This window comes from Rhamphochromis sp. 'chilingali' (assembly GCF_963969265.1).
Source record: "Rhamphochromis sp. 'chilingali' genome assembly, chromosome: 15".
Taxonomy (NCBI): Eukaryota; Metazoa; Chordata; class Actinopteri; order Cichliformes; family Cichlidae; genus Rhamphochromis; species Rhamphochromis sp. 'chilingali'.
The window spans coordinates 18949393-18975329 of NC_137942.1; the positions used below are offsets into that span (position 1 = coordinate 18949393).

A 25937-nucleotide genomic window follows, 5' to 3' on the forward strand; every position below is an offset into this window, starting at 1 on the left:
ATTTTCCCAGTGACTTCAACTCTACTGGTGAATATGATGTCAAAACACACGGTTATCCACGCCCTCCTTTTTAATATTCAGGTGCTGGTAGGTTTCATTTTCAAACGCGGACAGACGGTACATAAGTAAGCGTTATTTTAATGTTAGTTAAACCGCGGTGAGACCCTTGCTAACGTCATTAACTGTAGCGTAGCAAATATCTAACTAATACTGGAATTGACAGCTCGAGGTGCACCGGTTAGTGTGTATATGTGTGTGTGTTTGCCTGCCAGCCGTCATCACAACAGTTTAGAAAACCTGCAATTTATTACTGCAAAGTTGGCATAAAAATGGCATCAATAGCGGCGGCGCATGAGCCAGGCATTAGCCCAGGCTCCGTACCGCTGGCCGATGCTTTAGTCCCAGCGAGTATATTTGCTCCAGACCGTGGAGGATGCAGCGACGACGCCGGGGATGAGTGTTTCGAGGATGGAGACGTGCTCAATGGCGAGCCCGAGGATCGGGGGATTGACTTTACTAGCAAGGTAAAGCTAAGCTCGCCAAGCTAATGCTAGCTGCTGCTGTCAGTGAATGAATGAATGAGAAAAATAATGCGCCTCTCCTCTACAGCTATGTAATTAACGTTTTATAGCTACGGAGTATTTTTAAGCACCAAATATAACACACGAGTGATTTTTCTGGACACCGAGCTGCTTTTGTTGACACTAAACAGCTAGCAAGTGTTAGCAGTTCCAGCTAAAATAGCAGCGGAGCCCGGCGCTAACGTTAGCTGGACATAGAAGCACTTCTCAAAACAAGTGAATATGGTTCATCTGTTATTAACGGTTTGTGAACCCAAAACAAAAACATACGGGATAATAAAGAACAATGAGATAATATGGTCGGCTTTCCAGGGTACCAGCTAAAATACCCGACATGTTTTGCCTATAATGTCTACCTATGATATATATTGTTGGCTGTAGCTATATGTGCTGCTGAACCATTCTGATCAACTGAAAGTTGCTCTTAAATACCGAAACTTGTAGCATGAAAAAAGAGTTTTTGGCCTGACGTAATCCGGAATGTTTGAATGTAAGAGTGAAAGCAATCATGTCTTTGCCCACAGGTATTAAATTGCACGTTACAATGGTGTTTTTTGGTCCCATAAACACATTGCACAGAGTTGCATCAGGTAGGCAGTCCCTTGTTGACTTTTGGCTCCTGATAGTTTCAGCATGTTAGCAACTGATATGCTATTCTGTGTAGCAACTTCTCAATAACCCAGTCCACTGGGTACTATTCATCTAGCAGGCCTTTAACACAGCCCTTGTAGCTCCAAATGCATATCTCTTAGTATAAAGTATGATAGTACTATTACACTTGTAACCCGCCCTTAAAGGGAAAGCAATGTACTGCCACTAAGTAAAGTATGTTTCTGCTACTACTGGACCTAAACTACATTTCCTCAATAGTTCACTTATTTCATTTTGTGTGCGTTTGTTCTGGTTTCTTTTAAAGATAGAAACAAAAACTAGCAAATAATAATAAAAAAATGTTTGTTTAATCAGGGTCCCCATGAGCATCATGCTCATCCTTAGCTACTCTTCCCAAGGTCTTACACACTCAGGCCAACATTCACAACAAATAAACATAAAACAAGCAGGTTCTTCTTATACAAATAGCATTGCACTTCAAGGTGTTTTTAGGTCCATATCAGCAGGGATAACAACACTGTGTTCATGTAACCTTGAGGTATGTCATGAGAAAAGAAGCAGCTGTGTTTGCAAGTTGGGTGATGCGTTCGACCCTGCCATTCCCTTCAGATTTCTTTTTGCTTACAGGGTATGAGAGTGTCCTCCAGTGAAACTAAAATGTCCCAAATAAGTAATAATGTTTGGTTCAATGCCTGTTCTTTTTTTTTTTTTAAACAACCTTACCTGATGCAGTCTCTCCCGGGACTGTTATTAACTGTTATTAGAAGAAGAATATTTGATTTAACAATTTCATGGCCAGTGTTACTCTTTATGTTTTCTCTCTTCCCCTCTCTGGAACCCAATAGCTGGCACTTGTTAGCCCAAATGGAGAGCAGTATGATTCGTTACTTCGGCAGCTACGAGACAGGATGGAAGAGGGATGTGGAGAGACTATTTATGTGGTTGGAATGGGCTCAGGTGAGAGATATATAAAAGCCCTTGTCCAAATTCCAAGGATACTGTAGTGTAAATTACGAGTCTCTCTCTTCCGCCTTTTCACCTATTCACTCTGTAACAGTTTGTAACACATCTGTTCTTGTTCTCCTCCTGTGCAGATGGTGGTGACTGGGGTTTGGATGAGAAAGATATGGAGGCCTCAGTAGCCACAGTTCACTCCATGTGTGAGCAGCTAGATGCTGACCTGATCCCTCTACGGGAGCGCAATGAGGCTGCCGGTTTGGTACGTGACTATCTGATACGGAGGCGTGTGGGTGAGCTGGACTTCCTGGAGGTCAGGTGAGCAGTAATGAAGTCACACTTACTTTCAACAGTGCACAGTGTGTTCAGTACAGGTGACATGTGTCCTGACCAGACTGTTTCAATTTTTTATCAGATAAACTACTGAAAAAACCCAGAGGCCCCTCGGGTGTGGAAAAAGTCAGATGCACACTTGGTACAATTACAGCTGAGAATTTTAAAGGAAATTTAAAGAAATGTTTATTTTAAGCTAAATATTTATAATAATAATAATAGTCATAAATCACCTTGTAGATGTTATGAATATTGGTACTCTAGGTGGTTTACAACCTAGGTTTCATCTAGGAGGATTTTGGGAACAAACATACAGACATACATAAGCTACGATCATGATAGTGTGATGATGATGGAAGATTTCTGTAATTAAACCAATCCCAGGGCCGGGTTCCAAATCCCTTACTGACTTTTGTCCAGTGGCTTTGACCCGTGTGCTGTCTAATTATATGGAGGGAGTGCTTAAAAAACACCTCACCTTAGCTATTATGGATCAGTTGGCCTGTATGCAGTTAGCATGCAAGTCACAAAGGAGCACAAAAGACGCTGCACTGATACTACTTAATACAGTTACACATCGCTTACAGCAAACAGCTGATCAGGGAAGGATTATATTTGTCAATCTGACTTCAGCCTTTAATACAAGGACACATTTTATTGCAAGAACAAATAATAAGAGGGTAACAGTGGATTAGATATTTTGAAATTTATTGTTCGCAGAAGGTCTGTATTACTCATGTTGTCTAATGAAATAATTTGTAATACGGGGAACCTGTAAAGGTGTGTTTTATCCCAATTGTTATTTTCTCTTTATATAGATGATGTACAGCTACAGGATGGGAATATGAAGCTGGTGTAATATGCTGATTATATAACTCTTGTTGGTCCCGGTCATAGGAATACCAACCCTGATGATTTTGCATCATTGCGTAGGTTGGAGGAATGCTATAAATCTCTCTATTTGTTGATTAACATTGACAACACAAAAGAGCCTGTCTTGAATTACACAGGCCCTAAAACAGGTCTTTCATTTTCTGTTCAGTCTGTGGAAGTCATTAATAGGTTTAAGTATCTGGGAAAACATTGTGATAAGGAATTACATTTTGCAGCTAATGCTGATTACATCAATAAGAAAGTTAGTCAGAGACTGTTTCTTATGAGGAAGCTAAGAGGCTTTGAAGTTAGCGAATACGTTTTGGAAAGAGTAAATGTCAGCTTGATTGAAATCGTCCTCATGTTCAATACTCAGTCTGGTGTGGTAGCCTGACTGTGGTAAGTAGGAACAAACTGGACTGAATCTGAATTGCACTCAGGTCAATGTTATAGAATGCCTCTGGCTTGTAAAAAGCTATATAGAGGATGATTTGTACCAAATTCAATTAGTATGATGAATAATAAGCTGCAATATATTTTTATAACTTTACCAATGGTTTATGCATGTGTGTGTATGAATGTGTGCTGATAATTATCAGTTTTTAGTATGAATTGATAACTGACAGTTTTCCACCAGTTTGGACAATGAAAGTTATTCTGTTCAGTTCTATTCTGTTCCCTGAAGCATCCAGGGCTCTTTTTTCAACCTATATGGTATCCTTGTGTCTCTCAGGGTTGCAGTGGTGGGCAATGTGGATGCTGGTAAAAGTACTCTGCTGGGAGTATTAACACATGGTGAGCTGGACAACGGCAGGGGCTTTGCCCGCCAGAAACTATTCAGACACAAGCATGAGATGGAGAGTGGCAGGACCAGCAGTGTGGGCAATGATATCCTGGGGTTTGACCAAGAGGGACAGGTGAGTGTGTATGCTCAGTGCTTTACTTCTAAAAGAAGTGTAACTCTGAAAATGACTCGTGTTTTTAATGATGGTTCATATATTGAGTCATGAGGTGCTGAAATATGTTGACTGTTAAAATAAGTGTGAGAAGAAATGAGTTTGGTGAGGTGAACGTTAATAGTAATATGGAGGATCTACAGAAAATGTTGATGGAAGATGAAAGACTGTATGTTTACATAGGATTTCTGTTATTGTACTTGCCTCCCAGGTGGTGAATAAACCAGACAGTCATGGAGGAAGTCTGGACTGGACCAAAATCTGTGAGAAGTCCTCTAAGGTCATTACCTTCATAGACCTGGCCGGCCATGAGAAATACCTCAAGACCACAGTGTTTGGGATGACAGGACACCTTCCAGACTTCTGCATGCTTATGGTCAGAAAGGGGGAGGGGGAGGGAAGATGGTGTGCGTGTCTATGTACAATATCCATGATGTCCCAAAAATCGTTTTCTTTTTTTTTCTTTTTCATACAAGTGTAGGAATAAAATTCACTTTTCCCTTCCTTTCCAGGTGGGCAGTAACGCAGGTATCGTAGGAATGACCAAAGAGCACCTGGGCCTGGCTTTAGCTCTGAACGTGCCTGTGTTTGTAGTGGTAACCAAGATAGACATGTGCCCAGCCAACATCTTGCAAGGTAAGCCTTCTGGGGTTTTATTTGCTTTGCAATATTTCCTTATTATGCAAAAAATACATCTTCTATTAGCTTATATGCTGTTTATCTGCATTTTCACGTGCTAAAAAAATTACAGTAACAACTAAATAACTTGTGTGTTCTTCATTTCCTTCTATCAGAGACCCTAAAGCTGCTGCAGAGGTTACTGAAGTCCCCAGGCTGTAGAAAAATTCCTGTCCTGGTACAGAACAAGGACGACGTCATAGTCACCGCTTCAAACTTCAGTTCGGAGAGGTACTGGGTCTGTTGTTGCGAGATTCAGCAGCAGAAAGACAATGTCTCACTGTAAGCTACGTGTGTTTGTTGTGCACCCCCAGGATGTGCCCCATCTTTCAGATCTCCAATGTGACCGGTGAGAACATGGACCTGCTTAAGATGTTTCTCAACCTGCTTTCCTCCAGGACATCCTACCGGGACGATCAGCCTGCTGAGTTTCAAATAGATGATACCTACTCTGTACCGGTACTATGAACACTGATAAACTGCTCTCCCTAATGTATTTTATCATGTAAATTTAATGCAAAAAAACAGGTCATGTGTTGTTTATGTCTTAGGGTGTGGGAACTGTAGTATCGGGAACTACTTTACGTGGGCTCATACGCCTGAATGACACCATGCTGCTGGGACCCGATCCTCTAGGGAGCTTCATCTCTATTGCTGTCAAATCAATACACCGTAAGAGAATGCCTGTGAAGGAGGTCAGAGGTGGCCAGACTGCCTCGTTTGCTCTTAAAAAGGTAGAGAAATAATAAAATCATCCACTGTCTAGTGCAGATGCTTGGCATTGCATAGGTCAGTTAAATGTTAGCAGTTTTTTTTTACTCATTAGGCCTTATTGCTGGTCTTGAAAAGTGTTATTCATCTTGATAATAGAAGGGCAGTGAAAATGATGACATGTTTTGTCATATGCTTCCTTCCAAAGATCAAGCGTTCGTCCATAAGGAAAGGCATGGTAATGGTGTCCCCGAGGCTAAACCCACAGGCAACTTGGGAGTTTGAGGCTGAGATCCTGGTGCTGCATCATCCCACCACAATATCCCCGAGATACCAGGCCATGGGTGAGTAGCAGTGACACGCTCTGTGTGTGTTTCTAGAGTCACCTTAAGGCAAAGGCAGGACATTTCAGCAAAGATTTATAGCAAAGTTTCTAAATGACATTGAACATTTGTATGTATAAATGTTATGGGACTGAAATGGTCATTTTACAACCACAGTAAGCATCAATTCATTCTCCTTTACGTATATATTCCCCAACACTCAGTCCACTGTGGCAGCATAAGGCAGACTGCCACCATCCTGTCCATGAACAGAGACTGCTTACGAACAGGCGACAAGGCTTCAGTCCACTTCCGTTTCATCAAGACCCCCGAGTACCTGCATTGTGACCAGAGGCTTGTGTTCAGGGAGGGGCGCACCAAAGCTGTAGGAACCATCACTAAGGTAGCAAAGCCTTCTGGAAGCTGAAGGTTTATGTTGAGTTAATGCTACAGCGATCTGAGGATCATGAGCCAGGTTCTAAAGCTGTAGTTGGAAATAATATTAAGATTATGTCCAAAATGTAGAAATCATTGTAGGTTTATGTGCTCACAGATAGTTCTTTGGGACTAACGTGTTGTCTCATATCATTTTCAGCTGTTGCAATCCACCAATAACATGCCATCAAACTCAAAACCGCCACAAATCAAAATGCAGTCTACCAAAAAGGCGCCGCCGCGAAAAGAGGACGGCACCGTGGTGGCCGGTGACGACGTGGGAGCAGCAGCTCAACCGGCAGCCTCCAACTCGACACAACCGGTGAGTCACAAGTCATTAAAAGTACTAAAGCTGTATGCTGTATGTACAAATTCTGTGTGTGCGCAGTAGTGCAGTTCCTGCGTTTCTTCAGATTCTGATTACTTACCTTGAAGTTGCTGTTCTAACTTCTGTTTCCTCCTCCTCTTTTTTTCTCATGTAACATCTTGTCTGTGAATCTATACACTGCTTTGTAATATTTCACCCTAAATTTTAACTCACCCACATCACTCCTGTACACTCTCTCCATCTCCTTTGCTTTCGTGGCTGGCTCTCAAAGGGAGAGGGAGATGATGACCCTCAGTTAAAGGAGGGCAACAAAGAGAACAAGGTAAACTGTGTTGACAGAAAACAAAAGCAACAGTGAGGCTGAATTGTGGAGACTGGACTCTGGTCTTTGCATTTGTTGTTGTTTTTGGCATTGTGATGCAGTGCAGCGACTGCCTTATTGAGCGGTTTCGTTCTATCTACGTTACAGCCAAAGTCTGGAGGTGGTGGAAGGAGAAGGGGTGGCCAGAGGCACAAAGGAAAAGGCCAGAACAGCAGCACCAACCCCACAGCAGCGCCTTCCTCATCGGGGATAGGGAGCTGCTGAAAAGCCCACGGGTCCCATTTCTTCCTGTCACTCCACCAAGTGTCTTCATTCCACACACCATGAAGGAAGCAGATGTTTGGAGCAAGACACTCTCCTCAGTCTTATTACTCCTCGCCTTTTTTAGTTTTATTGGGTTTCTGTTTTTTTTTTGTTTTTTTTACACCAGGTCCCATACTTTTTATTTAATTATTTTTGAAAGGGAACACAGAGGGGTATGTCTCACACTAAAAGCATACACCTCCTAAGCATTTAATATCAGCTGCCTTTACCATTTCGAATGGCTTGGGTGATTGAAAGCAGTGTGGTTTTTGAGGTTAGCCTCACTCAGGATGATGAATATAATTTTATCCATATTTTATGCGTGTCTGAAAACAGTCCTCTGGCTCAGTTTCAGGGGCAGGGAGGAAGGATAAACCCAAGACAAGGGTCCAATACCTATATTTACGAGCAGCTATTAGTGACACCCATGAATTCCCTGTGTATTTGCAATGATAAACAGTTGTACTATTTATACAGCATTAATTGCCTCTTAGTTTTACAGATTGGAATGATGTACAAAATGTATGCAAATCACAAATGTAGCAGAGTTGATTTAAGATTCTAGGTATACAGAAAATATAAGCTGTTTTGTTTTATAATTATTTATTTGACATGCAGAACATTTACTCTTGGATGGTCTTTATCTTTTGAGATAAGTTCACTTGCACACCTAGATTCAGTAGTATGCGTCATTCTTCCATCGTCGGTCTATATACAAACCTTATAATAGTGTTAGTACCAATACAGCACAGTTTCTCACTTCAGCAGCTGCTACTGATTGTAATACTTGCCGTACTTGCAGTGCTACTTGTAATTCTCATATCCCATGTGTTATGGCTTGTTGCTGTAGACATATTGTGACATTTTAAATCCCTTGCTACAAGAAAAGAACCATTAATAAACACAGTTTACTGAACTTTTCAACAGTGCTGGCTATTGTGTTTCCATATTTTCAATATTTCTGACATTATTTGCAGTAATATTATTTGCATGGATGTAACCCCTCATTTTCCATCAAGACAAGCCCACACTGCTTCAGCTATGTTGAGGCCTGGGCTCTGGGAAGAAAAATCCATGACTGACAGCATTCTATTGTGTTTTTCTATCCAGATGTGCTTTTTTGGGGGCACTGTATTCAAAATCATTGTTATGTTGAGGTTGTTGACAGATGCTTTCCAGATGGTACTAATGCTTTATAAATCCATCAATATTGACATGATCCCCTACACCACTGGCTGAAGTGCAGGTCAAATCCTTACAGTTGCCACCAGTTTCTACAGATGCCTGCAGACACTCACTGTTGTGCCTCTCTCCAGACCTATGTACCAAACGTTTCAAATGTGCAGGTATCACTCCATCAGACCTGTTGCCACTGCCTTTCTGTCCAGTTGTTGTGTAACCCCAGGCTTTTTCTGCCAGTTTCCCTTCCTCAAAAATGGCTTCTTGACAGCCAGCGATTCTTGAGACCATTTCTGACGAAGCTTCAGTGAACAGTAGATGAATCAACTGCAGAGCCAAATGCAACTCTAGCCCTGTCAGGTCTTTGCTGGAATTTTTTCCCCTCTTAGTTCAGAAAATTTACTTTCAGATACTGTTCTTCTGTTGTCATTTTTGAGACCTGCCACTTCTTTTGTGCCCCTTTTGTCAATCTTCTTAAGGACAGATTGCACACCTTGCAAACCTTTGGCTGATGGATTCACTTTGTTGGCTATTTTATGTCTGCAAAACTATTGCTCAAGACCATTTCAGAAAAGTTTAAGTCTGTTTCATTGGAAGCAAAGTAAGAAGAAGAAATGTGGGGTAACTCAATGTTTTGCAAAAATGATTTGCCAGGAGAATAGATGTTTTTCTTCAGTAAATCTTTAGTTAAATTTTGTACAGCAGGACTTATGGATTGGTGAAATATTATTTACTGTAAATGATATTAGTGAAAAGAAAGAACTGTTAGTTTGACAATTAAGTAAAAAGTCATGTAGACCTAAGAAACAGCTCTAAGTATTTTCTTTAAGTCTAAGGGATAAAAATCAAAAGAACAAAGTCAAAACCTTTGTCTTAAAAACAGTAATGAACATGTTTCATTACATGTAACACAGCTCACTGAACTTGATACAGTTTATTTCTGGATGTTTATGTCAAAGCTAGAGATCAGTCTGGTAAAATACAGATAAAAAGTCCTATGTTTGAATTGCCTTAATGGTACATATAGTCACAAGCATATACAAAAAACATTACAAAGTATAGACTTGTATGTGTAGTTATCTTTTATACATATATAGGTGTAACACAAATTATCTGCTTCATGTACATTATATTATACAAGACAGACGTTTTACTACCACTGCTTAGGTAGCACACATACCCATAGTTTTATATCACAACTTCACAAGGCTTTACTTGGCATGTGCAACATTTAATGAAGTATTTTGTGGAATTTGTGATACTGAGGTAAAATACATTCCACTTGAAAATAGTTTGTAACTTTACAGCTTTGTGTTTAGTAATGTTCTAGTTTGGCCTTAAATCTTTAAAGGATGATGAGGATGAAATTTAGGATAAGGTTACAAAAACTTGTGTTCGTCATGGCAACATTATGAGCAGAACAAAAGAATAGATTGTATTTCTCACCCACTCATGCACCATGAGCTTCAGGTACTGAAAAAAAATGCTGTTCGGTCATATGTTGTAGTCTGTCCTGTCCAAACTCTTTCTGTGGCAGGAGTGTGCAAGATGTTTATATAGATATATTAGATATATATGTATTTTAAACCTTGCAGTGAAACCTCCAGTACTGGGTATTGATCCGTTTAAATTATGTACAATGATGTGCACATGCTTCAGCCAACACGAGCCAGTTGAGTTTCAGTCATTTGGGTGTTACCATTGTCCAAAACTGACACAGGATGAGAGGGTGAACCGGTTGGTGAAGTAGTCACTTCTTTTAGCAGGCTGACAGTAGTGTCTAGATTTCTTGTCTCTGCACTTTTTTTTAACATTTAAAGAACAAAAAAAAAAAAAAAAGGCTAAGCTATGACTTTGAGACCAAGTTGTAGGTTTCAGCCATTTTTGCTGCACATTTATCCATCAATGTCCCAGCTGAACAGGTGATGTTTCACCAACATATCCTGCACTCCCTCTTTCAGTGGCTTCTGCTCCTTTTCCTGGGACATAAATGAAATGTGGAAAGCTTTTACTTGAAGTCAAAAGTTAGTAATGCATCACCTGACAGAAACACTAATCAGCAATTTTAATGAAAATATGTTTTATTATCTGCCTAAAAGAATATTGCCTTAATTAAAAAACAAAACAAAACAACACAACGAGTTACCATCTGGAGTCTGAAGGGGAAAAAAAAATCATGATACTGACCGCACATGATGACTATAGTATCTACAGTCAGCATAATAATATAGAAGTGAAATCAGTAGATCTCATAGAGATGCAGCTTTTTTCCCCCCAGAGGAGACAGTCTGACTTGCAGGAAGGAGATGGCAGCGTGTCACTAATAGCACTAGCAACTGCCATTTCTAGTCTACTTCTACAGTGACATGGAAAATTTTCTTCTTTCAAAGATTTATTCTACAAATGTGCCACCTCACTCTGAAAATGAAGGGTAAAAGAAGACAAAGAACACTAATACCTACGCGAATCTACCGATAGTTTGATGAGCGACATTACCTAGAGATCCCAACTAAAGAGGTGATGCTGAACCAGCACTTCCATAACTTCTGCTTTCAGAATAGCAGACTTCTGAAACAGTATAAGTCATAATGTTTTTCGTCACTTAGTTCTAACAAGTCGTCCTTGATAGTAAGACTGGCTCACAACCGCTCTATATTGAGAAGCTGTCACATGCTCCTTGACTCACCTCTTTTTTGTCGGGAAGCTCACAATCTTGGGAGAGACTGAAGGCAAACTTTGACAGGACCCTGAAGAGAAAACAAGTTTGTTAATCATTATCCTGATTGATACACAGCTTCACTTTGTTTAACTTTTACCCTTCAAGCTTCTTTCACATGTATATTCCTGTTTTTACACGACTGAATTCTGTGTGGAAAATGCAAAAGATGGCTCGTGGATAAGATACAGCCAACTTCAAGAATTTAACACTCGGTAACCATCCATGATTTGAGCAGACTGACCTGAGCTCACACTTGATTTGAACCCATCCGGGGCTACGAAGGAATGACCATGGGTGATACCATTTTTCTACAGCCGCCATGCTGGAGCACAACACCTCCAACCATAAGTGCAGCACCTGCTCACTGAAGAGAAACATGTTAAGATTCAAACAGACTCGGTATGAAAATATGATTCTACAGAGTGACTTTGATGATTTCAATTCCACATGCATGTGTGATGAAACTTACTTCAGGCCAACACACACAAGAGACCTAAACTTGACATCCATTTGGGCATGTGCTGCATCATGGCTCATGTTGACTGACTGCACTGCCTGAGAAGGTAATCAAAGGGAAACAGTCATGCACTTTATCAGTCCTCAGTGCTACACGGCAACTTTACAGACTAGAAGCTAAGCCTCATATTACTGACAAAACACTTGGTTATTAATAAATAGAGTGTTCACTCACTCTGTAAAGCAGCTCCTCTGGCGTTAGTACTTTTCCATCTTCATCTAACCTGGTAAATCCCAAAGACAACCACTTGTTACTTCCAAATCTCTACTAGCAGTAGTGCAAAAAGCACACAGTCCACTGAGCATACAGTTAACGGTAAATGGCCCATTTATGTTCTTAACAAAGCATCATGCAATGCTAATTAAAGTCAAGTGCATCCCTGATGGCCCGTGGAGAACATTACAATTTGGGTTAATATAGCAAAGAATAACACTTTATGTACACCTCACCTGTAGGTTTTACACAGGACTAGCCTTGAGTAAACAGAATTGAAGTCCCTCTCTACCTCCCTGCTGGCCGCCTGAGTAAAAAGAAGAGGATTTAATTTAAATTGTCAGTTTGACAGACGCATGTGTGATACATGGTACTATGATGACAAAACGTTTTCCTACCTCCTCTATGAATAACCACGGGTGACATGGCCCTCCAAGTATAGATGGTTTCTTCAGACCATGCTGAAAGATAGCCTTCAGAGCTGGACATAGAGTCCCTCTGGCCAGGTCTGTCACTGCCTCTGTCACAGAGTCGTCACCTGCTAGTGAGTACTGAAGACATGTACGAGATCGTCAATCACTGTTGAAGACACTGTATGATTCGACAGTCAGGACATTACAATAATAAAGAAGCAAAGACAAAACCTGGTGCATAGTTGATGACATCGAACACTGGAAGAAACATCAGCTAAATGGACAATTTCAAAGTGCTTAGCTTTAATTAAGAGAATAACGTAAGAATGTGCATACCTCCTTGCTCCTTTCATCAAGGATCTCAACAAACTTTGCTGGAAACCAGCCTGTTAAAGACAAAATTTATCATACAGCAGATAATTACTTACTGATCTTTTATATCAGTTGTTTCTATTGTTACATTTTACTTATGCATTTACTTTAACTCGATTCCTTTTATAATTTTATCCCATATCTTTTACACAATTTTACTTATTTTGCACATTTTTATTATTATCACTTGTATAATTCTTTACTTTGTTTTTCATTTTTAAATGTGGAATGTAAATACATCTGCCTTTGGATCAGCTTTTTAAAATTTTAAATGTGCTAGATCAATAAAACTTTTTTGGCTCTTTATATTAAAAAAAAAAATTATATAATATATATATATATATATATATATATATATATATATAATTTTTTTATTTTTTTATTTTTTTTTAAAATCCCACATACCTCTAAGGCTGTTGAGTTCACCAACCCAGCAATGTTCGTCCTTTTGCGAAATAATCTGAGCGACAGAAGAATACAGCAGGATGAGACACAGAGACCAGACGGTGTTAAAGCTGTGCTGCTTTTTTGCCAGCATTTCTGTAAATTATGACTCACAGTGATGATGTCATTCTTTCTAAAGCCCAGTTCATCATCATCATGACGCTCAAAGTCTAGCAAAGCCTTTGCTCGTCTCCGTCGGTTGCGAGATACCACAAGAAAGTTTTCATGATCCCGCTGATGACTCTCCATGGAGTAGTCTGGAGTCAGATCCTAGACAGAAAAAATGGAACGGATCGATATGAAGTCAAAATGTGAGAAAATAATAATCTTAAAATTAATTCCACAATTTGGAAGTATTATAATGCTACAGACAGCAAATGAAAGTACAGCATGGCTGATGCTCTGTTTATTTTGGTTGATTGGTAGTTCAGAACAGGACATAAACACTCACAGTGCTGGAGTGGCGTGGATCCAGACAATGGAAGTGCTCTGCAATGCGGGTTATGGCCTCTCGCAAGGAGGCCACCAACTCAGTCTGCTTTATGTTCTTTGACTTCAGAGCTTCTGCCTCATCCTCCCCAAAAAGCAGGGAGGTCAGGGTGGATTTCCTGCGCAGCGACTGCCTCCTCACCACCTAAACATTTATCAATAAAATCTCAATTTTTTCCCCTCTTTTTGTTTAACAAAATTTTTAGAAGTAAATATACAACTCCTACTCTCCCTGTCTAAACCACATGACTAATAAATTATGCCAATACTATAATGACTGACCTTGTTGAGATTGGTGTTGAGTGGTGTGTTGTTGCCATTGCTGAGCTGTGCCTGTTCATTTAGGATGTAGGCTAGGTGCTTGTGTCTGTGAGCTTCCAGAGTTTCTTGGGAGAGTGTCCCTGCTAGCCTCATAGCCTCCCCTAGAACTGCAGGTGCGTCTCTCAGCTGGCTCGGCAAATCCGAAAGAGTATTAAAAATGGATGCAGAGTTCTCTGATGACACAAGTTCCTCCTCCTGGAGTAAAGAAGTAAATTAAATAAGATTAGGATTAGGATGATGGCTTAATCTTCCATCCTAATTGCTCTCCCCCAAAGAAAAAAAATCTAATTGGTAACTGCACACACCGACTAAAGAAAACAATAAATGTAAAGCATTCAAGAAAAATACAAACTGCAAGAGGCTATTGAGATTCAGCAGAAGTACTGTGGCTAACCTTAATCTTGAGCATGCCCAGTGTCACCTGGAAAAGCACAAGTGACCCTTCATAGAAGAGCAGATCCCAGATTCTTAGGAGCAGACGGATATCCACCACACTGGCAAATGATGTCAGGAACCAGTGCAATGTGATCAGTGACAACTCTGGATGTTCAAAAAAATAAGATGATGTTACCTACTGTATACAATGTACAGTATAGGGTGCAACTCACAACCCTTTTTCCACAACCCAAGGACTAAACTCTCATCATCTTTCTTGATGCTTGATCCTACCTATGTCATGCTCCTGCAAAAGGCGGTCAAGGGCCGGCAGGTACTGAACAATAAGTTGGCGGAGAACTCTCTGATCCGTTTGAACGCCCAGCAGAGTGGAGGAAAAGTAAGATGGAGGAAGAAGATCTTCGATCAGGGCGCACATCATCCATAGTGCATCCTCCTCCTCGAGAAAGAGCAACAGGCAGGAAACAACCTGGATGGATGAGACAGATATGAGAAACAATGAGAGCGTAAAGAGGAGAATACCTTCTATGCTGAATCAGCTGCTCTGAGTAATGTAACTGATCAGACAGACTCTCTATGTATGTGTTCTTACCATGCCAGTGCCCTGACAGTACCCAATGTCAGGGTAGAGCCATGCTAGGCTTCTCAGTACACGTCTCAGCCTTGGCACTCCAACACTGGTCAGACTATTGAAACACGCATTGGTTGGCATAGTCCGTAACAAGTCCTTCTCTATCTGAGGGACAAAAGATTAAGATGGGATCATCCCATTATTATTTGAAAGATCTTTAAGGATTCTGCAGAGCAAATGAAGAAAAATAGTGCAAAACACCCTAATGCTTGAAGTCTAATCTCCAAATGTGTCAGACAGATTTGTTGACTGTGTTTAGGCAGTACTTTTTGAACTTAATAATAATAATTACAATAATAAGTCTTCACACATTTATACAGTTAGGCATTTTACCTGTTTAGCAACTGTGGTGTCATCATTAGAGCTGTTCTTGATGATTTCTCTGTAAGAGATCTCAGAGGTCCTCTTCTTTTGAAGGGCTCCAGACAGACGCATCCAAAGCTAGGAGAGGAGGGGGAAAAAAAACGATGTTTCAGTAACATCACTATATAACTAGCTTGCTTTAACAGTATTTTAGACTTCTAGTCAATGCTACAAGAAACAACACTGATGGTAAAGCTTACCTGTGGTCTCATACTATGAGGTATTCCTCCTAGCACCAAGGAATGCAAACGCTCAGAGCGTGGAAGGACAGGATCAATAAGATCCCAGGTCAGGTCACCTACTGTGTGGTTATGGGTGAACTCCAGGTGGGCTTGCCAACGCAGTCGCTGCTGGGGGTCTTCACGCTGGGGCGAGCCCTCAGTGCCCAGCCAAGACTTAGGCTCCCCACCATCTAAGAGAAAGTAATATATTCAGCCTTAACTTCAGCTTTAGTTTGTTATCTGTGCAGGCTCTATATTAAAATTGTTATAACTTACAAACGCTTGGATTAAGGAGAACAAAATAATGGAAAATGGTACCAGCTACAATACTGTGGGCATTCACTGAAGAGACATGAAAGCTGCTTCACTTAAAACAAACTCAGCTGAGTCTCCAGGAGGACTGGAGAGAGTAGTCTACTTTTGCATGAGTTGTCAACCAGCACACTTCAGAGAAGCAGAGAATTCTGCTTTCATCATTCATGACATTGGAACCATAATTGTGTGTATTTGGATTGTTTTTTAAAATCACTAAAATTTGGCTGATAGATTAACAAAACCTTTTTCTGGGGTTTAAAACTCAAAATACACACTCAAAGACGATTCAATAAATAGCCTTCTTCATTGTCATAATAGGTCAAGGCTGGAAAAACCCTGAGATCACATGCACTTCACCTACATAATAGAGCTACTATGCTCATATCTAAAAAACAAAATTTTTCCCTACTGCGATTCACCAAAAGATGATAAAAAAGTTTTAAGACAGAAAAGAATTGTCTGTGTGTGAATGAGAGAGAGCAAAAGAGAAGACATGGATAAATGAAATACCCTCTGTGTCCACCCTAAAGCCAAATTCATCATACTGGAGTTCAGGCTGCTGTGAAGAGTCTTTCTGCAGAAACAAAACAGTGACATGCATTTAATCGGTGAACATCTCATAGTAGAAACATGACTATATCAAACAAACGTGGCTATAAAGAAGTGAGATTAATGGTTTCAGTGCCATTAAAGGAGCAGTGTTTTAAACTGATGAGATCACCATGGTAACTTTTGCTGAACAACGTTACCGTCGCCCAAACAGGCTACAGTAGATGTTTTAGATATAAACCGGCAGCACAAAAACACATTTTAACTACGTTTTTCCTCTCAATTTAAAAGTAACCTCAGATACATTATATACAAACCTGTGGGTTATTTAATTGGTGATTTAAAAACTAAATATTTATGGTTAGTCGTAAATACCTGATAATGAAACTGATAGAACACAGAAAACAAAAACGATAAGTCTACTGATATTCATACCAAACCAATTCATGGATTATACACAATCAAAAACTTTTATTTCACTTTGATTTGGGCAAACACTAAAGGGAATTCCACCCCTCTTTCACTGTGGGACCATAACCTTGAATGCACTTAATTTTTTTAATATATTCTTTATTAACCTCCACAACTCACATCTTTAACTGAAGTAGGCAGCAAGCATTTGATTAGTCCATTTTTTTGTTGAAGAAAACTAAATAAAGATGGATGTAGATGTGTGACAGCCTTTAATATTTTTTTCTCAATTTCTAAAATCTGAAATGTTCGATTTCTCAAGAAACTTGTTTTATCAACAATGTGGGAAACCATATTCTTACTTGATGGTACTTGGCCAAAATGTCCTGGGGCCACATGCTTGGGGTAAGAGCCGAGAATGGCCCACCAGGAGCTGGTGTGTAGGTACCTAAAAGAAAAAAAGAAAAAAAAAAAAGGTCTTATTATATCCATCTTTCTATTGCTAAATCCACACACACACACACACACACACACACACACACACACACACACACACACACACACTCCAAAGTTCTGCAAAGAAATTACATTTTGCAAATATACCTGACATTTTGATGATTGAGTTCAATATGGTGGGACACCTGGGAGTAAACAAGTCAGCAGATAGCCACTCTATAGGAAAGAAACAGGTGCTGAGAATCAGTTGGCAGTTTAGATCGTCAACATTTGCATATTTCAGAACGATGCTGAAGCTAGTCAGTCCTCCAGCTGACAGCACTCCGTATGTTTGTGGGAAAATCTCCAGACACATAAATGACCTTTACAACCACTAACCACATCAAATTAGCAGACATTATAAATGTGTTTGTCTTCACTGTTTCAGTAGCAACTGTAATGTTTGAAATCCTTCGGATACCATAATCAGTTACTCAGGACCTCAGTCCATTTTGATACTATCCAAGTTACTATAATGTAAACCTACCTAACTGCTAAACAAATACGCCATTCTTCAAACCAATCAAGTACAAAGAAATTGTCCAACAGACCAACAACAATGTAACAAGCAAGGCAGTGCCCCTTCTTCTAGAACGAACTCCAGGACATGCAGAGCTTCGGCACAAACACAGAGAGGAGAAAAAACAAAAAAAACAAACAAAAAACCACGAGATAAAGAGAATTCTTGTTTCTCTCTTCAAGGCAATATGACTGCTGTAATTACCAGAGGCTAACTATTCTACTAAACTCTTTGTGTATGTACAAATGTGTGTTGTGATGCTCTAAATGTAGAGCGCACATCTTGGGGTAAAATTAACATTCTGTGAGAAAACCATAAAATGACTTGCGCCTACAAACACACAACAAAGACTTAACATACCATGTATTTATGAGCTTTTGTCTGCAAGATTTTAGCCTTTGCATTAAAGCTAAAAAAGTGACTGTTTAAGCATATAAATAAATTACATGGCAAATATTGGCAATGAAGGGGAGCAAAGTGGGCCATCCCTCTACAGCACTGCGACAAATACCATGATCTCATCTAACTGTTGGTACAAAGTTGTTAACCTCAGTACAGCCTTTCTGTGTTTTAGATATTATCATTAACAATGGTGTTTCCACAGGTTAATATTCACAACTTTAACTCAGGTTCACACACTTTGCACACTATGTAACTGCAGTGGGTGAACCTGTCCTTCACCCACTGTCTGCTCCGGTATAATATCCACTCTAATAACAATGTAATAAAATAAAATAAATAAATAAAACAAAAAGATTAACAAGAGAAGTCTACAGAGAGTCTGTATATGTTTCGCCCTTAAGGCATTCAGACCATGATTCTGCTCACTATAAAACAAAACAATCAACAACAAAATAAAAGGACATTTTTCTAAAGTCAGAATGGTCTAGAGGACACTGATTTATTTACAGCCTTTGTGTGTACATTTAAACAGCACTGTGCTTGGGAACAACCCAACATTTTTCTGGAGGATTTGTGATGAAATCTGACTTTAATGAAAAGATGCAGTTTGTATTTTACCCTTTACAAAACAGAAAGCTAGAAAACTATTCTTGGAGTAATTGTGCGATGATTCTGGCTCAATTTTTCTAAGTAATCACTGCAGCATTTCTAACAAAGTACAAGTCACATAGGCATATCAGGAAGATGTATGTGTAATGGCCGATATATGGTTATTGGACAACTTCAAATATCCCTCTAAAATGATGGATTCTTGCCATTAGCATCTAAGAAGATTTCAAGTCTCAGTTCTGTCTTTTGCATACAAATAGTAAAACACTATATATGGTTTGTGTTTGATAGATGTTTTGTGGGCAAATACAACAAACGAGTTGTTGCCCCAGAGAAGAAATAATACAGTATATCAGTAAGACAAACCACTACTTGGAATCTAAGCAACTACAACCATAACCTGTGAAAAGAGGCTCGCCTGCATGCAAACACGCTGCCAAAATGATTCATTCTAGCAGCAGGCTTGCGGCATGAAGGGAGATTCAGGACTTAAGAGATGAGAAATCAATTTGAGGTCTGGAGGACGGCCAAGTGTTTTCAGGGAAGCTCTGTCTAACTGAGGGAGGCCTGGGATTTTAGAGCATCTCCTTTACAAGAACATTAACAGTTTAAACACCTGCCAAAGAAAACCAAAAATTACAAAATCCATCCTGCAAACTGTTGCACATATCAGTAATCTGACAGCAAAATTCGTCCGCAAACCCGAAACAAACATAACGAGCAAGTTCTGAGTAACCCACTATGAATCCTTATTCTCATAATATCAATCCTTATTCTCAGAGTCATCGCAGAATGCGCTCTATACTACAAAGAAGAACACCAAGTTTGCAAACACGGATACATAAAATACGATTGTGACTCTGCATGTGATTAATAAAACACATCGAGTATTTTAGATTTTGTCGAGAAAGGCAAAACTTGGGCAGAAACAAGTCACAACTTTCAGGAAATGAACAGAACTAAGGTGACTTGGAAGTTAATGCTCTCACATGCATGTGATAAATGGAAATCATTAACTTGTTACAGTTTTGTTCTCCCAAGGATGTAAACAGCACAGACAAATCAAATCACTTCATCTGAGGACCTTCCTGGACCTATAACAAAGGGTCTTTCATGCTTTTTTCCTCTCCAAACAAAATAACATCCTTTTCACTGCGGAGGTGTGGCTGTACTCACAAGTGTTTGCACACACACTGGTCAACACCCTGTTGTAAGAACACCAACAAGCAACATCCTGCTGTGCAAACAGGCCAAGAGTATGCATCGTGCACAGCAAAGCCCTTCCTTTTAAACACTATAAGGAAGCTCTTACTTCTACTCTAATTAGAGTTTGTGCTGCCCCATCAGCCTGCTCAATCAGCTCTACCCACTCCACTTCCCCTTACACCTCCCCCAGCTGTCCCTTTCACTAACCACAACATTGGTGACTCATGTCGCCTCCTCACCAAAGGAAGAAGAAGAAGAAAAAAAAAAAGGGTGTCGGTGTATGCCAGAGCATCTCTGCCTTGTGCCCAACAAATCTAGCTTTGGCTGAAGAATGACAGGCGCACACCTTCAGTCTCATTGGCAGTCCATCTGTGTGTGTCTCCCCTCTTACACACTGGCATGCATCGCATCTAATTATAGTCTTAGTTAGACTTACGCACACATACACGCAAAGGGATGCTCGTGGAAGGCCACTTCTTTGAGTGAAAGTGCTGGAAACTCCCGTCTAAATACCCTTACTTCCTCGTTTCAATGGAGTGTAAGGCAAGAACCTGCAGGGAATAGGCGCTGTATGACAAAAAAGCACTGCATCACTCTTGTCAACATCTATCTGCAACACCTAAGCTCTGTTGTCAGTAAGCCATAAGGTTATGCATAAGGCAACAAGTGACTCTCCTGCGTCTGATAGCACTACGAGGCACGTTTGAGTGTAAATCATCTGTTGTGTTGGTACAGACTGCAGAATCTGTCAGCTTTGTATGTGTCATCGTTAAACCGTTCAGCTGACCCAGAAATGCTGAAACGTTAATGGTAGACCACACGTGATGCTACCGACTCACACACACACACAAATCTCACTGAATATTCAGTTTTTTTTATTAACTTAAAGATATGTATGAAGCACAATGCTCAGAAATGATTCAATTATTGTTACGTCAAACCCCCAGCTGACGTCAGTTGCAGCTACGAGACAATAACACAACACTTTCTTTCCTTAAAAAACACCCCCATCAGGGACAACACATTTGGTCAACACCACAAATGTTATCAAACAATAAGCCATGAAATTTAACGCTCATACATTCATATTGACTTGTCAGCTGTTAGCCAAACATGCTACGTTTAGCTTTTAGCTAGTAGTTAGGTGCAAAACGGTGTACCACGGAAGGCCTGTCCGATTAACTTACCGTGACATTATTCTAGCGAACGCACGCTAAGGTTTCTGGAGGACGTGCCTTTTCGTTTTTCCCCTATAGTTTTAAAGAGAAAACGCCATATGCTATGCCATTGCCATCTCTCGCCTCGGACGTAAGACTTCCCAATACTGTGCACCTGCTAGTGGCGACGTGTAACTCCGACGTATTCTTACGCCCTGTAAGGCTTTCCCAGTTCCTTTTCCATCGTGGGAAGTAGCGCCAGATCCCGGAACTACAATTCTCAGTCAAAAATATCCTTCCGCAGGTGGGGAGTAGGTGACGCAGGCACACGACGTATCTCTTTTTTGTTCCATTCATTCATTCATTCATTCTTTTTTTCTTTTTTTTTGATACTCCCTTACCTCATTCAGACCAGCTACGAAAACAACCAGACACGTTTCAGAACAGTGCTAGTCATGACGGGTCAACCAGTAGCTGTTATGGGAGTTTGTGCTAACTCCAATTGCTTGAGTTGTTTTTGTTTTTTTTTGTTTTTTCAAATAAACCTCTTTAAAAATAGGTAAAGACAGAAACTGCAAATGAGAAACCTCAACTGTCACTGCATATATCACTGTTATTTCACAGTAATTAATGTTTATTTAATTTATTTACTCTTATTGGTATTAAAGTGTATTCACGCACAATACAGCGTATTCCACTGTCCCTTCTCTTTCCTTCTTTCTAATATTGTTAAGCATTAGACAGCAGCTTAATTTTTAATCTAATTAGCTGCTGATTGAAGCCACATCACGTTGCTCTTACATGACTACTCCACAAGATGGCTGTGTTTTACAAAAGCCTTCTCCTACCCTCTCGAATGAATTCGTTTTAACATTAATAACGTCTTTCAGATTTAGTTATTGTTAGTTTAGTATTTCAAGTTTACTATCATTAATCATCATTTCATTATTTTTTAAAGGGATTCATGCTTTTGTCCTTTATATCAATATTCTTCATCTTTATTTTACAGTGATGAGCATTCTGAGTGATGAGCATGCAAACCACAGCTTGACGTCAATGCCTCTCAGCGAGTTCCATAATAATAATTTAATCTGAAATGATAAATAACAACATAAATAACATCAGAACATTTGAACATACTATCAGCTTTGTGATGCTCTGTTGCATTTTGAATCCATGTGGTCCTTTTCTTTTCCTTCTAAGATGCCAACTAGTTTATCCATTGGGTGTTTACCGAGGAGAGGGGAAGTTTGTTGGCTCTCGGGGCCACAGAGCAGTTGCTTGGCTTCTGTGTTTATAAGTTGCTGGTGCCACTGTCAGTGTCAGTGATTTACCTCTTTACAAAATCATTAACAAAGCTAATATGATCTGTATAATGTAACCCACAGAACTCAAGGCACGTGCTGTTCTTCTCATACAAGCACTTTTCAGCTTTATCCTCATACAGCTCCTGGTAATACTTGTTATTTATTGGATAGTTTTTTGTTGTTGCTGTTTTTTTAAAACACTAGACTGCAGTGAGGATTCCTGTGGAAACATTAAAGCGCACATCTCCCACCATCCACTATTATCCATCTCCATATGCCAGCCAACTATCTTTGCTGTGTACTCTTAGAGGAAACTGGCACTTGGGGATGGCACCTTGCACATTTTATGTAAGTATTTGGAAGCCAGGCTAAATGAATGCTAAAACCAAATGATCAGTTATTTTCCCATCTCAGAGGAAACTTGTGCGTGACGAGAGGAAGCTCTTTGATGCTGTAGCTGAGAATGTGGACTGTGCCACTGCATTTTAATTTCTTACTTATCTGTGTGTGCATGTGTGTGTGTGTGTGTGTGTGTGTGTGTGTGTGTGTGTGTGTGTGTGTGTGTGTGTGTGTGTGTGTGTGTGTGTGTGTGTATGAAAACTCATATTGCACATCCTTCTGACTGTGAACCCATGATCTTATAAGTGTTGAACACATCTGTATATCAAATGCATTTTCACAGCTTCATCCTGACTTTCAGCGGTCTTCATGTCTTTTTTTATGTTGGTTTTTTTGTTTTTTGTTTGTTTTGTTTTTTTGCTTACAGACACATTTATACATATAAACAAAAGTTAGCAAGTCTTCAGCATAAAAAAAAAACTAATTTTATATACCCTTCCATCAATCTCTCTTTTCCACAAGTCTCCTTTTCCCTTTTCTAGCTGTATGTTGACACATCAGTATGACACTATATTCTATTTCTAACCCTCTCACATTGCTTAGCTTCACCATGCCAGAGTGAGTCACATCATTAAAAATGCTCTAGCTGCCGACCTTGCCCACAATCTGCCTGGCCAAATAGTGCGCATAGTGTGTTCACCCGACATGCCACAGCAGTGTGGGCGAGGCTCAGTCCCTTTTGTGTTACCTCTTTCTCAATGCCCCACCTTCTACCCGTGCTCATCGGTCTGACTGCCTCTGTCACTCTTGATAGAATGATGCCCACTGTCGAGCAAGCTCTGAATCTTACTCTGCAGTTACAATGACGTCAGGCAGAGGCAGAGACGGGTGAAGGGAGCTGCAAGGGGAGGAATAAGGAGATGGATAGAGATCGAGGTACATCCAGGGTGGGAGAATAGATGGGAGAGCAGAGGGCGGACGGGTGGAAAAATAATGCTGCGAAAAGGCAAATATGAGCTGAAAAATTACAGGAGAATGAGGAAGAGGTTTAGCTTAAAAAGGTGTGTGTGTGTGTGTGTGTGTGAAACTGAAGCAAAAGAGGGGAATGATTAGGCTAATAGTAAGGCAAGGACCAAAGCTGTACAAACACAGAAAGCAGAGGAAGAAGAGAACATGTGGGCTGAAGAGACAGTTTTTTTCCTTCCCTTGATATATTGTTTTTAGAAACTTACAGCTTCTACTGCACATGTGGGTGTGTCTTGCACACACACATGAGCACTGGTATGTTCATTGAATTAGATGACAGAGTTTAGTGATCCAGATGAATCAGCAGGTTAACATCAGATAGGTGAAAGAAAAAAAAAAGACTCTGAAAGGACCACTTGTTCACTCTGGATCAATTTACTGCAGTCCTGCAGTAATCTTTCAGGACAGAAGATAGCGCTGTTGCATTGCATCAGGCAGCATACAATTAACTATGCAAGTGGGCCATATGTGCGGAAATTAGATTGTAAACGTAAAGGTCTGCGTGCCCTCACGTGCGCATGGATTCAAGGATGCACTGATGTGCGTGAAAATGGGCACATGCATTACTTCTGTTCATGCATACTAATTTATATGCATGGATACAGTATATGTGTGGGTTATGTTTTTTTTTTAAATTGTTCTATATATATAATATTGCAGTGGATGAATCTAACTTATGTCCACATTGAATTTTACAGGAATTTAGCCTCAGCTTGAACTAACCTGAAACTTTTAAAATTATAACATGTCTAAGTCTTTACTGCTGTGCAGGCAATGTATAAGGCACACTTTAAGTACAGTGCACAGGTTTATGTAACCTGCATGATTTGGCCTCTGGGATAATTTGCATCACTTATTCATAAGGTCAGGTTAGCCTAGCTTGAATGGTTCTCCTGGGCTGGATCGTGGGGCTTTCATACAGCTGTTACCCCAGTCTCTGAGGGCTTATCATGTGATGAGGAAGATTGAAGGTAAAGGCAGGGGCTCTGGGGCTACATGTGGCAACGGCAACTAATTTCTCTTGGGTCACATGAAGGGAGTGGTATTTTTAAATCTATACTGTTTGCAAGGTGCAACACGGACTGCTGCAACATATATAAATAAATGAAACAAAATAAATAAATAAATAAATATGGAAGACAAACATGTTCTACACTGGTCCATGTAGTGAGAAGAAAAACAACTAATATATAAAAACTTGTTTTTCATTTATGGAGGTTAACTTATGAGATGTAAGATAGCAATGTGACTGTTGTGATGCAATGTAAAGAAGAACGTGAGTTTGATGGTGCATGCTGACCGCAAAGGAGACAATCAATGCCGTTTTGCAGCAGAGGGAAGAACAGATGCTGAACTTTGCTAACATGAAAACAGAAGACAGAGCAAAAGACAAAGGGTACAAATCATAAAGCAGAATTTTTGTTGATGGTAATTTTCCTGCAGGACATCAAAGACCACCATCAATGTTTAATTACCCTTAAACCTGTGTATATGAACCTTCACACAATGCTACAAGACAGCTCAGGATACATCTACTGCCAGCAAAGGAATAAAAATGCTACTTACTGCAGAGTGATATCTATTACAGCTATTACTTTATGGTTATTTGTAAAAAATAAAATAAAATAATCAAAATTGTTATAACACTTAACAAAACATCAAAAAAAGTCTTTTCTATACTGTAGTTTAAAAAAATATCATTAAAGCTCCCATGAAACACTTCCCGATTGTACATTGTTTGCTGTTGGCACGAGTGATGATAGTGATGTGCTGTTTGTGTACCAATTATCTCCATCTGCTATGGCCATGTGCTGGGTGGGTGGATGATCATTAATTTTCTTAGTGATAGACAGAAAAAGAGATGCTGTAGCAACATATATCCCTTTAACCTCTTCCATCCCTCTTCCTTTC

The 25937-nt window shown here is 39.9% G+C and overlaps 2 protein-coding genes across 3 annotated transcripts; one reads left to right on the forward strand and one right to left on the reverse strand.

Annotated features, from left to right (window-relative positions):
• On the forward strand, positions 1–7481 carry gtpbp1 (GTP binding protein 1). 2 transcript variants are annotated; one of them, XM_080906356.1, is made up of 13 exons: positions 1–524; positions 2039–2150; positions 2288–2468; positions 4090–4273; positions 4524–4688; positions 4825–4948; positions 5107–5221; positions 5305–5449; positions 5542–5724; positions 5910–6045; positions 6249–6427; positions 6620–6781; positions 7059–7160. In XM_080906356.1, exons 1-13 carry the CDS (start codon positions 330–332, stop codon positions 7143–7145), a joined length of 1968 nt encoding a protein of 655 aa, XP_080762482.1. In that variant the 5' UTR covers positions 1–329; the 3' UTR covers positions 7146–7160. The 2 variants fall into 2 exon arrangements, with proteins under 2 accessions (XP_080762482.1, XP_080762481.1); XM_080906355.1 differs by lacking the exon at positions 7059–7160 and adding an exon at positions 7257–7481 and having other exon boundaries at positions 4–524.
• Positions 7482–9260: 1779 nt separating this feature from the next.
• sgsm3 (small G protein signaling modulator 3) lies at positions 9261–21589 on the reverse strand. The gene is made up of 21 exons (XM_080906354.1): positions 21385–21589; positions 17569–17637; positions 17328–17413; positions 16516–16579; positions 15670–15881; positions 15440–15547; positions 15068–15211; positions 14749–14944; positions 14474–14619; positions 14041–14274; positions 13721–13903; positions 13384–13539; positions 13231–13285; positions 12790–12839; positions 12439–12591; positions 12277–12347; positions 12002–12050; positions 11780–11865; positions 11552–11674; positions 11278–11338; positions 9261–10570 (listed from the first exon to the last, which is right to left on the reverse strand). Exons 2-21 carry the CDS (start codon positions 17573–17575, stop codon positions 10487–10489), a joined length of 2268 nt encoding a protein of 755 aa, XP_080762480.1. The 5' UTR covers positions 17576–17637; positions 21385–21589; the 3' UTR covers positions 9261–10486.
• Positions 21590–25937: the final 4348 nt, after the last annotated feature.